Source organism: Eucyclogobius newberryi, unplaced genomic scaffold (genome assembly GCF_026437365.1).
Source record: "Eucyclogobius newberryi isolate DKJ021-1_F unplaced genomic scaffold, fEucNew1.0.hap1 SCAF_22, whole genome shotgun sequence".
Classification (NCBI taxonomy): Eukaryota; Metazoa; Chordata; class Actinopteri; order Gobiiformes; family Gobiidae; genus Eucyclogobius; species Eucyclogobius newberryi.
This window is the reverse complement of record NW_027315857.1, coordinates 422,473-435,462: the sequence shown is the minus strand read 5'-3', so window position 1 is coordinate 435,462 and position 12,990 is coordinate 422,473. Positions and strand designations below refer to the sequence as shown.

The window sequence follows — 12,990 nt, the reverse complement described above, 5'->3', positions numbered from 1 at the left end:
CAAATGAGTCTTTACTGTTCAATCTTTGTCAATGTGAATCCAGATAAAGAAGGAGTTAAGAAACTATTGTTCAAACGGAAGCACGTTATAGTTGTAGTTTGATCAAGGGAAAGATTTGATCATTTACACTTCTTCACATTCCTGTTTGAGATATGTTGAAATGTACTACTGGGAGTACTGCTATTATAATTCATAATTGTTTACTTTATTGTACTTTGGCTTTTCTGCATGAACATACGCAAAGAAATGAATCTGAGCAGCTCATGGTCTTCACAAACATGTCATTATGTTCAAGTTACACGTCCTCACCGCCTCTGGAGTGTTACATCTCTGCTGGAGCTGCTCCTCTGTGTTTTTAAAATCCACGCACATTCACTAGACTCTGCTTTATTTCAAATTGTCTCAACTTAAATACTAGCAGTCATTTTTTTTGTCTTGAACCATAACTGTTCAAAAGACCTTAAACCTGTTCAAACATTCATTTCAAAACATTTGTTGTTATGATGTGAAACTTGAGCCTAAACATATGATTGAATTGATTGAATCTATTTTTAAAGATAAAACAAGACAGAATTAAGGATACTATGGAACAATGCCTAACAAAAGAATATCAACAATTGAACAATGACTGAGATTCTCTTGCAGATTTCTCACACTTTTTTCCCTGACCCATAGAATGTGGTTGGCCCCTGCCCTCCATCAAACAAACAGTCCCATATGCATGTTTGTACAAGCCCACAGCAGTAGGGGGCGCTCTCAGACATACTCCTTGGCGCTGCTTGGGGGTCCAGACCTTGCACTGATGGGGGCAGGGTACTTGGACACCTGCTTCTTTCGGGGACAGGAGGAGGCCAGCATGGTCCCACCCAGAACGTCCAGGAGAGAACCGCCCCACGCCACGAAAATGGCCACGCCAAACTCAAACCTGCAGCAGAGGAGAAAGTTTTGATGTCTGTAAGATAAGATAAGATATTCCTTTATTGTCATACATGGGGAAATTTCATTGTTGCAACACAGGTAGATACAGAGGTAGATACAGAGGAAAAGAACAGATCACTTATAGGAAGTTTGAAAAACACTCTCAGTAGAAGATCTCCTATAAACAAAAACTCCCATAGACAAAACCTCCCATTTCCCAACAAGGGATGGAGGGGGAAATAATAAAGATAAAATAAATAAATAAATACCATTGCATGTGATCACGACAGTAAATGCACATGAATTGCACAGTAATTGCACATGAATTGCACAGTAATTGCACAGTAGGACTAACAGTGTTTGTTATAAAGTCTGGCAGAAGGAAAGACCTGCGAAACCTCTCCTTCACAGCGAGGGTGGATCAGTCTCTGAAGCTGCTCTCCAGAGTGGACAGAGTGTCCTGCAGGGGACAGAGTGTCCTGCAGGGGACAGAGTGTCCTGCAGGGGGCGACACTCATGGTCCAGCATAGATGTGAGTTTAGCCAGGACCCTTCTGTCCTCCACCTCCTGCACCGAGTCCAGAGGACAGCCCAGGACGGAGCCCCTCGATGGAGTCACTGTCGCGCCTCAAGGCAACTGCTCTTGTGATTTTGGGTATTACAAAATACATTGAATTGAATTGAACATAATCGACAAGCATTAAGGCGACGTGACACTCGTGGCAAGGCAAGTTTATTTGGAGAGCACATTTTCATACACAAGGCAATTCAAAGGAAAACATGCATAAAGAAAGAAAATCTCAAAGAAATGACAGAAATCACAAAACAGTTTAAGACAGAAAATAGAAGAGTCCAAAGAAAATCCTTTCAGTCATAAACACAGCTAAACAAAACTGTTTTTAGCTTAGATTTGAACATTGTCAGAGTAGAACGTGTCTCACATCTTCAGACAGAATGTTCCACATTTTAGCTGCATAAAACTGAAACACAGATACTCCATGTTTAGGCCATGGAGAGACTTGTACACAAGCAGAGCTGCTTTAAAGTCTTCTCTGAGCCACAGGGGGCAGTGCAGAGACCTGAGAACAGGACTAATGTGATCATACTTCCTGGTTCTAGTCAGGACCCGAGCAGTAGCGTTCTGGATGAACTGCAGCTGTTTTACAGCTCGTTTGGAGAGACCAGTGAGGCCCACCCAGTCCTCTAGTCTCTGTAAGAGGATCCAATGATCGGCAGTGTCAAAAGCAGCATCAGATCTAACAGAATTAAGTTCGATTCCCGGGCCAAACCAAAATCACATGATCTCTCTGGGTGGAGTCTGTATGTCCTCCCCTTGTTACCGAAGGTTCTCTCTGGGTTTACCGGCTCCTCCCACTGTCTAAAGACATGCATGTGTTACCCCGCCTAATGCCCAAAGTCACAGAGATAAGCTCCAGTCAGAAAATGAATGCATTTATAAATGTTATATATATATATATATATGGTGTCCAGAACATTCTAAACACTAGATGTAACAGAGTTCAACAAATCATTTACATTAAAACATGAGACATTTTCAAAGTTTTTCATTTCCATAAACAGTGCACCTGTGCCATCATTTATGTGTCTCCTCTGAACAACTGCAGGACCAGCCTCTGAACAGCTGCAGGACCAGCCTCTGAACAGCTGCAGGACCAGCCTCTGAACAGCTGCAGGACCAGCCTCTGAACAGCTGCAGGACCAGCCTCTGAACAGCTGCTGGACCAGCCTCTGAACAGCTGCTGGACCAGCCTCTGAACAGCTGCAGGACCAGCCTCTGAACAGCTGCTGGACCAGCCTCTGAAATGCTGCAGGACCAGCCTCTGAACAACTGCAGGACCAGCCTCTGAACAGCTGCAGGACCAGCTGGTGGTTTGGGAAAAACAAACATGTCAAAGAAGACACAGAAATGATCAGACAGAGCAGCATCGACCACATTAACATTTGAAATATTCACCCTCTTTGTAATTATGAGATCTAGAGTGTGTCCTTTGCTGTGGGTGGGGCCACTCTGCTGTGGGTGGGGCCACTCTGCTGTGGGTGGGGCCACTCTGCTGTGGGTGGGGCCTCTCACATGCTGAGTAGGACTGAAGGTTTCAAGGACAGCATCAAGCTCTTTAGCGTTTCTGCCACAAATATTATCAACATGCACATTGAAACCACCTGTAATGACCAAACCATCAAAGTCTGTGCATACGACTGAAACATCTCAGTAAAATCATCAATAAAACGTTGGCAGTGCTGGGGAGGCTTGTATAAAACAATGAAGAGAATGAGACTGTTTTAGCTCCATTTTAAAGGATACATACTCAAAGGATGAAAACACCCCAAAGGACAACCTGTGGGTAATTATTTAATCTCTAAAGATTGCACGGACTCCACCCACTTTTTGTTTTCCCGTGTTTCAGATTCAAACCTAAATTTGGGTGGAGAAGATTCTATCAGAACTACATTTCCTGGGTTATTGATAAGCCATGTTTCAGTTAAAAACATAAAATCAAGATTATAAGAAGAAATACAATTATCAATTAAGAGTGATTTGTTACATAAGGATCTGACATTTAGTTTAGCAAGTTTCAGACTAGTTTCAGTGGGACTGGACCTTATCTTTTCACAGGGAATATAAATCACGTTGCTCAGATCGGGCCGCCTGACTCGAATTCTGTTTTCCCATCTGTGTGATGTGACACAGAAATAGCACTAGGGGGGGCTATTTTTACATAGGGCCCCGGGTTGGTTTGAATTTTAATTTGACTATAAGTCCCGGCAACGCTGAGACCCAGTGCATCCTATTTATGGGAGAAACCAGGTGAAGGACGAGGGGGGATGGGTGGTGGGGCTTTTGTTGGTGTACTAGGCTTGTGTGGGGAAGAGTTGATAAGTATTGACATAACCCTTGATCTTGCCATCTTAAGGCCTAATTTGATCAGACATTCAAGGCCCCTGGGTGAGGGTGGAGATGAGAAGGAGAATGAGGAATCTTTAGTGGGAGTAGATGTTGTAGGGGAGACCCAGGGCTGCTCTGAAGGCAGGGGCGATGACAGGGATGCCGTCGAGTGTCACAGATGGGTCCAAGGCCTTTGAAGATTGTTGTGGGGCAGCTGGAGCTGAATCCTTTGCTGGTGGTGGTGGAGCGATTCCGGATGAATCCTTTGGTGGAGGCTGAGGTTGTGGTGCTGTTGATGTTGAAACATTGGCTCCGTCTCTGGCTGATGGAGCAGGAATTCTTCTCTCATTCCTCTCTTCTCTAACTATCTGCTCAGGACCCTGTCCAGGCCCAGTCCAATACCTCAGAGCGTGGAGCAGGTTCTCTGTCAGCACCCTCGCTCCACCTCTGCACCCTCGCTCCACCTCTGCACCCTCGCTCCACCTCTGCACCCTCACTCCACCTCTGCACCCTCACTCCACCTCTGCACCCTCACTCCACCTCTGCACCCTCACTCCACCTCTGCACCCTCACTCCACCTCAGCACCCTCACTCCACCTCTGCACCCTCACTCCACCTCTACACCCTCACTCCACCTCTGCATAGGTGGGGGCCCCTCTCGGTTCCAGAATAGATAGAAGTTCTCAATGTAGTGCAGTCCTCTAGGTGCACACTCTTTGGACAGCCATGTGTTCAGCTGAAGCAGCTAAACTTGCTTATCTTCCTGTCGATGTTTAGAACAGTTCTTATGAATGTTTGATTTTCATTTCATCAGCACGTGGAATAACTTCAAGAAGTCTCTTTTCTAAACTTCTGTCTGTTCTCGCTGCATGTCGACTGCACCACGAGCACAATCAGCTGTTTCACTCCTCCATGTTTGGCCAAAACATTAGGAAGGAGTGACGTTATCTCAGAAACAATGGTGCTGGGAAAAGAATGTTTGTTGATCTTTTCATGCGTCGTGTGACTCATTGCGCCATCAGAGCAGTCTCTGTGACCTCAAATAAGGGCTCAAATCGTCCCACTGTCTGCTGCCACGACATGTATTACCTTTTTCCTTTGTCCATTTTATTCCATCTCTGAAAGTGGTATAAATCTTTTTGTGAGCTGTATTTTAGGTGACTTTACGTTACCTTTGTATCGTTTAGGCTTTGCACCGAGTTTGTTTGGTCTTTCTGGTCTTTAGACAGTTTTGGAAACGACACAGAGTCACTTCGGTTTAGGTTGAAAGGAGCTGTTTTTCTTGTAAAAAATGTGGACTTCTTACCACTGGATGACAGTGGAATTGTATCGTGGAGTCCTTTTGCAGATTCTAAAGCAAATATCCGTCTATTCAGCTCATTAATTTCTTGTTGATATTTCCGACAGCGTTCACATTCTTTTCCCCTTGTTCTCCCGGACATGTCGCTGGCGTCAGATATGTCGTTTGAACTGTAAGAATGTTCTTAAAATCCTTGGTTTACTTGAAAAAGTCATAAGCAAGCAGGAAAGCGTCTGCACTCTTCGGAAGCAGGACGCTAGTAGTAGTACAAGCACCATAAGAACACAGAACAAATGAAAAGATAAAATAGAAGAAAATAGAAACAAGTACCGAACCCAAAACCATGAAGGTTCCCACAAAGAACTCCCCAGGCACAACTGACTCCAATCCTCAGAAAGAACTGGATATTTTACCTCCCCCTATATTTTACCATCAGGCCTCATGGTTTATCAGACGATGGTCTTGGTTTGCCCAGGCAATGATTGGGGGACCTTAACTCCAGCGTCTGAGATGAGCTCAGGTATAATCTTCTCCAGAAAACTTTCAGTATCTTCTCCCTCTTCTCCTTCTGGGAGGCCCACAAGTCTGATGTCTGGTCTTTATGATCTGAACTCCAAATCCAGGATCTTATTTTTAGGCCTGAGCCGAAGGACTCAACTTAACATGGGGCCAATGGGAGCCCGACGCCAAAAAAAGTCGCAGCAAAAATGTTGACGCTCACTCCAAAAAACAGTTAATGTGAGGACATGTAAAAAATGATATTATGACCCCACGCTAAGTCATATAGAAAGTCGGCCATATTGGATCAATTTGGCCGACTTCCTGTATGCCAAAGTGCACCTCGTCGTACTTTTGGCATCTTTGGCAAAACACTTCAAATGTGGCCACAAGACACAAAACCCACGAGCAATGAAATGTTATGAATATGAAGCTGCAGCTGGTCTGTATTGTCTCTATTGTGTGCTCCATCTGAACCGTCTCTTTTAGCTCCTTTATATCAGATTCTAGTTGTTCAAATCGGACCGTATCAAGCTCTGATCACATTTCCGCCCTCAGCGCCGCCATGTCACGCTGCATTTCAAGTTTAATTTTATGCATCATATGGGCCAATCGGTGTAAGGTGATCTCCCCTCCACCTTCGAACAACTACAAGCTTGGAAACCCGACTTCGGGGACACAGCTAACCCTGCGTCGGGCCTGCTAGCCATGTTAGCCTTGGGCCCACAAGCCATGTTAGCTTGCTAGGCGGGCGGTTTTCCACTGGAGCCGTGGACCGTCAGCTTTATTTTTTACTTCCCGTGCCGTTGCCAGTCTTGTGTTTTCCTGGTTTGGTCATCTCTTGCTCCTCTTGGAATTTTGGGGGTCAAACTGTGTTTTTCAAGATTTATGTGAATGCGCATTTACGTTAGCGTCATACCCAATATATTTATTTCTAGGTAATACAAATTTTACACAAAATAAGGAATATAAAATACTAGAATCTATTAACATGCCACCCCTCTTCATTAAATTTACACAATATTGTTTGGAGGTCTACTCTAAGAACCCAAAGTTGGATCCCGAACGCTAGAGTAGGAATGAGCTTGAGTTGTATTTTACATTACACAATTGCTCTCTAAAATATTTGTTCTGCCTTTTTAAACAGAGTGGGTATGTGAGATCTGAAGTGTTGTGAACACTTACTTGGTGTTGACTGGAGTGTAAGGGTTATAGAATGCCCGGATCACATTGTGGGCAAACCAGGAGCAGGCCACTATACAGCACATGCCTGTGAAGAGAAGAAAGCACCAGTTACAAAGAGCCTGTTCTTGTGTTTGAGGGAGCAGAAAGGAGAGGAAACTTCAGAGAACACAAGACATCCTCCTACACTCTGGAACCACATCTGAGACACAGGCCTTATACCACGGTCAATGAGAATTCCATAGCTAACTGCCATGCATTCATTTTGTTTAACACACAAGTTAAATAAATTACATTATACTTATGTGTCTGAAGTGACGTGACACACTTGCTTCTACTGCCATCTTATTTTTTAAAATAAATGTATTCATTATAAGAACAGGGCATATTGACCAACAGTACAACTGTATGATATGCCAGAGCTAGCCAAGGAGTTAGCTAGTCCTTTGGAGCTCTGATAAACTAAAGGCCATCTTCCTGAAGGAAATGATACAATCTCCTCCAGATGATCTCCTTATAACCCGCCTGGTGTAGGACCTTACGCACACAAAGTCACTGAGAGGAGGAGGGGGTAAGTATAAGTATAATCCAGCCATGTAAAGGCTGGATTATACTTTCTCGTACCAGGATGTCAACGACAAAAGCATCTATGGTCTGTGCGGCTTGTCCGCGGGCTAAAACCAATTTCCCCCAAATCTTTAGAGCGCGGTGTACTATTTGTAGTTTGATTTGCAACACATTGGAGGAAGTTGTAGCATACTCTCGACAATATGGTGACGACAAACTGCACACTCTTGGAAGAAGAGGAGGAACTTTAATGTTTGCAGCTGCTGCTGAGCAGGAGAAATGAACGGAGATGGTCCACGCCCACTCAACCAATGCCGACAAGACAATGAGGAGTTCAATGCCCTTGTGAGGCCAATGCGTGCAATGTGGCGCTGACGTCAGTAGTCATGAAGTTATTTGAGCGCCTTGTCCTGCCCCACCTCAAGTCCTTCACCTCCCCCTTGCTTGACCCCCTGAAGTTCACCTCCAGAGCCAACAGGTCTGTAAATTATGCAATCAACCAGGCTCTACATTTCATCTTGAAGCATCTGGACTCCCTGGGAACCTACGTCAGGATCCTGTTTGTGGACTTCAGCTCTGCATCAACACCACCTCCTGCTCTGCTCCAGGACAAGCTCTCCCAGCTCAACATGCTTCACTCCACCTGCAGGGGGAGCACTGACTTCCGTATGCCATTTTGATTTCATATATGTTGTTTTATTGTTTTGTTCATTGTTTTATGTTGCACCAAATCACCAAAGCAAGTTCCTATGTTTGTGAATTCTGTTCATTGGCAATGGCAATAAACCTTTTTCTGATTCCGATTCTGATTCTAAACCAGATATATCCCCCCAATGTTTGTGGACTCTAGTAATTCTAATGTGAGATTGAGAGTGGAGAATGGAGGAGAATTGTGGCAGGAGAGAGCAACATCCTGGACCTTGGAGAGCATCTCGGGCTGCAACATCTGCAAGAAATTTCTTTAAAAGATTTTGCATGCTACCAGGGGATGGTACCCTGGCAGGAAACAATGATCCGAAAAGGGATGCTTAATAAACTGTCTTGTAAATGTAAATCTACAATATTTAGTTCTATCTAATATTGCTAATTACTAACAACAGCTGTAATAGTGATTTCATCTTACAAAAATATTGCATATAAGGCTGAGCAAAACAATCTGTCTGTTTGCCGTAACCCGACCGACCCGGTATGAAACTAGCCGACTGAAATAAAAATTTTGTTGAAAAACGTCAAAATCTTTTATTTTTCAATTATTTCGCCGACTCACCGACCGGTCTTTCCAAAACTGCTGTGTCGAACTAGGGATGCATACCTAAACCCACGTTCAGGTTCAAGTCCGGATTCGAATCCAGAGGTTTAGGTTCAGGTCCGGACCTAATGAGTCCGGCTGAACTCATGCCATATTTGCATAATGTTATAACAGCATAACACCAGCTACTTGGCTCAATTAAGTTGAAGACACTTGAACAAGGACAACTATCAAACACAAGGCTTAACTGCGAGTGAAATAAACTCAACTTGTCTGCTTTATTCACTGTTTATTAACAGAAGTTACAACTTACAAATCACAAGCTACGAGCTGCTAACACACATTCATATGTTTTACTTGAGGAACAACTCAAGACTCAACTCAACAACAAGAGCATGTTGAGTATTGTTGACAGGGTCAGTCTGGGTCAAGGGTCAAAGCAGCTGTTTCATCTGATACTATGTTTTGTCTTTAGACACATTTCACTCTTTAATGTTACAGATCCATTGGCATCAAAACTCAAGTAAAAACCTTCAAACACAAAACACCAGTGTAAATAATTAAGTCAGTGTAAAATAACAGAGTTACAAAAACTAGCATAAAAGTCAACTTGAATCACTATAAAGCATCAACTTAGCAGTATCAAAAATAGAATATGAAAATATTTTACACAACACATCAAAATAATACATCACATTAGCAGCATTAAACACCAGACCATATTTAACAACTGTAGAATACAAATACTATTACAAAATATAAGCTCCAATTAATGAATGCAGCAATTAAGCAATATTACTTTGACTTAGTACTTACCAAATACATCACACCACAACATAACACTGAAGTTATTTTATTGATATCTAAACCCAGACCACACTGACCCCGCCCCTTTAACACGCCACGACGCACGCAATCCATAAACAACAACAGTTGAAATAAAGCCAGCGATCTCACCGGCTTCAATGTTCACGTGTGGACACACGGTTCCGCGCTGTATCTCGCATCTTTAAACTTATTTCGCCGGCTTCAACTTATGCCCGGAAGACGCGTGCGTCGCTAATTAGGGTCCGTGTGCGCCGTTGACAGCGGCGCATGGCAGTGTTTACATCGTTTCCAACGTGAATTTCGCGATCAATGGAAGGTTTAAGATGGTCTAGATTCTAGAACAAAAAGGATATAGTATGTGAGTGCTAGATTTTATATGAGTCCAGAACTGAATCACCGCGTTTCGTTTTTTTTGGACCTGAACCAAAACGTTTTTACAAGTCCAGATCCGGTCCGTCGTAGGCAAGGCAAGGCAAGTTTATTTGTAGAGCACATTTCATACACAAGGCAATTCAAAGTGCTTCACACAGCAGGGAAAATGCATTCAAATCACAAAGAAATTACAGAAATACAATAAAATTAACTAAATTAAAAATTATCAATCCAACTGATTTTCTAAACTAATAAAATCAAAAACATTAGAGAAGAGTGCAAAGATAAAAATTAACTACAATAAAATTAACTAAATTAAAAATTATCAATCCAACTGATTTTCTAAACTAATAAAATCACAAACAAAAGTCTAACCCTAACCCCACAAGAGTGCAAAGAAAAAATCCTTTCAGTCAAACACAGCTAAACAAAACTGTTTTTAGCTTAGATTTGAACATTGTCAGAGTAGAACCTGTCTCACATCTTCAGGAAGAATGTTCCAGATTTTAGCTGCATAAAACTGAAACGCAGATTCCCCATGTTTAGTCCTGACTCTGGGCACCAGCAGGAGGCCGGTCCCTGAGGTCCTCAGAGTCCGAGATGGTTCATATGGCACTAACATATCCAAGATGTACTTTGGTGCTAGGCCATGGAGAGACTTGTACACAAGCAGAGCTGCTTTAAAGTCTATTCTCTGAGCCACAGGGGGCAGTGCAGAGACCTGAGAACAGGACTAATGTGATCATACTTCCTGGTTCTGGTCAGGACCCGAGCAGCAGCGTTCTGGATGTACTGCAGCTGTTTTACAGCTCGTTTGGAGAGGCCAGTGAGCAGGCCGTTACAGTAGTCTAATCTACTGGAGACAAACGCATGGATAAGTCTCTCTAAATCTGGTTTTGACACTATATTTTTGATTTTGGCAATGTTTTTTAGATGGTAAAAAGCTGCTGATGTTATTGATTTGACGTGGCTGTTAAAGTTCAAGTCTGAGTCCATTATTACCCCCAGATTTCTAATTTGGTTTGTAGGTTTTAGAGCGAGACTCTGGAGGTGACCGCTAACACTTTCTCTTTGTTTCTGTGGGCCAAAAACGATTATTTCAGTCTTGTCTGAGTTCAGCTGGAGAAAGTTGTTTTGCCTCCACACACTGATCTGTTGGATGCAGTGACAGAGTGAATTTACTGGTCCATAGTCACCTGCCGATAGTGAAACATAGATCTGAGTGTCGTCTGCATAATTGTGATAGGACACATTTTCACTGCGTATCATGTAGAGGTTGAACAGAAGGGGACCCAGGACTGACCCTTGGGGCACTCCACAAGTCAGGGTCATGTGGTCTGAGACACAGCTACCAATTTCAACAAAGTACTTCCTGTCTTCCAGATAGGACCTTAACCAGTTAAGGGCAGTGCCAGTGATGCCCACCCAGTCCTCTAGTCTCTGTAAGAGGATCCCATGATCGACAGTGTCAAAAGCAGCATCAGATCTAACAGAATTAAGACTGAGGCTTTGCCCGTGTTGGTGTTCAGGCGGATGTCATTTGTCACCTTGACAAGAGCAGTCTCAGTGCTGTGATGAGGTCTAAAACCTGACTGAAAAACATCAAATGAGTTGTTTATTAAGAGGAAATCTGTGAGCTGTTGGTAAACAACCTTTTCAAGGACTTTGCCCCAAAATGGCAGATTAGAGATGGGCCGGTAATGACTCAGTACTGCGGCATCAAGACTGCTCTTCTTTAGGAGAGGCTATATGATCGCAGTTTTCAAAGACATTGGGAATGTTCCAGATTGAAGCGACATGTTAACTATGTGAGTGAATGGTGCTAACAAACTGTTCAGCACAGACTTTAGAAATTTGGTGGGTAACACCGTCGTAGCGGTACACATCCCTATGTCAAACATTTTTATCACGTTGGTAAACCTTTCTTTCATCTCAAAGGACTGATAACGCATTGCGCAACGCATGTGCGTCATCATGTTCAGTCCTCCACATGCGTTTGTAACAAAACAAAAAGCAAAAAAGTCTTGTTATATTGCCTTTTACAAGTTGGTTTGCCTCTGTCGGCGCCACTGAGGTCTCCATAGTACATGTCGCACTCTATCGCGGTGTGAAATTTGACTTACGCTATGCATTCTGGGATTGAAACACGCCCAGCAGCGTCATCACAACAAACATGGCGGGGTCCGTGTCCCCCGCATGTTCCCCCCTGCTCACATTCGCTACCAAAATAAAGGATAGCGGCGTACAAAAGGTCGATTTAAATCTGGAGATTTAGTCTCCCGATCGGGTTGATCGAGACGTTTTCCGTCATTGACTGTTGAAGCCTGACCCCTGGACTGTTGAAGCCTGAACCCTGGACTGTTGAAGTCTGACCCCTGGACTGTGGTAGCCTGACCCCTGGACTGTTGAAGCCTGACCCCTGGACTGTTGAAGCCTGACCCCTGGACTGTTGAAGTCTGACCCCTTGACTGTGGAAGCCTGACCCCTGGACTGTTGAAGCCCGACCCCTGGACTGTTGAAGCCTGACCCTTGGACTGTTGAAGCCTGACCCCTGGACTGTTGAAGCCTGACCCCTGGACTGTTGAAGCCTGACCCCTGGACTGTTGAAGCCTGACCCCTGGACTGTTGAAGTCTGACCCCTGGACTGTTGAAGCCTGACCCCTGGACTGTTGAAGTCTGACCCCTGGACTGTTGAAGCCTGACCCCTGGACTGTTGAAGCCTGACCCCTGGACTGTTGAAGCCTGACCCTTGGACTGTTGAAGCCTGACCCCTGGACTATTGAAGCCCGACCCCTGAACTGTTGAAGCTTGACCCTTGGACTGTTGAAGCCTGACCCCTGGACTGTTGAAGCCTGACCCCTGGACTGTTGAAGCCTGACCCCTGGACTGTTGAAGCCTGACCCCTGGACTGTTGAAGTCTGACCCCTGGACCGTTGAAGCCTGACCCCTGGACCGTTGAAGCCTGACCCCTGGACCGTTGAAGCCTGACCCCTGGACTGTTGAAGCCCGACCCCTGGACTGTTGAAACCTGACCCCTGGACTGTTGAAGCCTGACCCTTGGACTGTTGAAGCCTGACCCCTGGACTGTTGAAGCCCGACCCCTGGACTGTTGAAACCTGACCCCTGGACTGTGGAAGCCTGACCCCTGGACTGTTGAAGCCTGACCCCTGGA

At 44.3% G+C, this 12,990-nt stretch overlaps 1 protein-coding gene across 1 annotated transcript in view; it reads right to left on the bottom strand.

Annotated features, from left to right (window-relative positions):
* Positions 1 to 492: 492 nt before the first annotated feature.
* The window catches only part of cldn7a (claudin 7a), a 35,036-nt gene continuing 22,538 nt past the window's right edge, over positions 493 to 12,990 (bottom strand). The window contains exons 3-4 of the mRNA XM_072459124.1: positions 6,806 to 6,890; positions 493 to 925 (exon numbers count right to left, since the gene is read on the bottom strand). Coding sequence (XP_072315225.1) covers positions 757 to 925; positions 6,806 to 6,890 — 254 coding nt within the window. The 3' untranslated portion in view covers positions 493 to 756. The remainder of the gene's footprint in view (positions 926 to 6,805; positions 6,891 to 12,990) is intronic.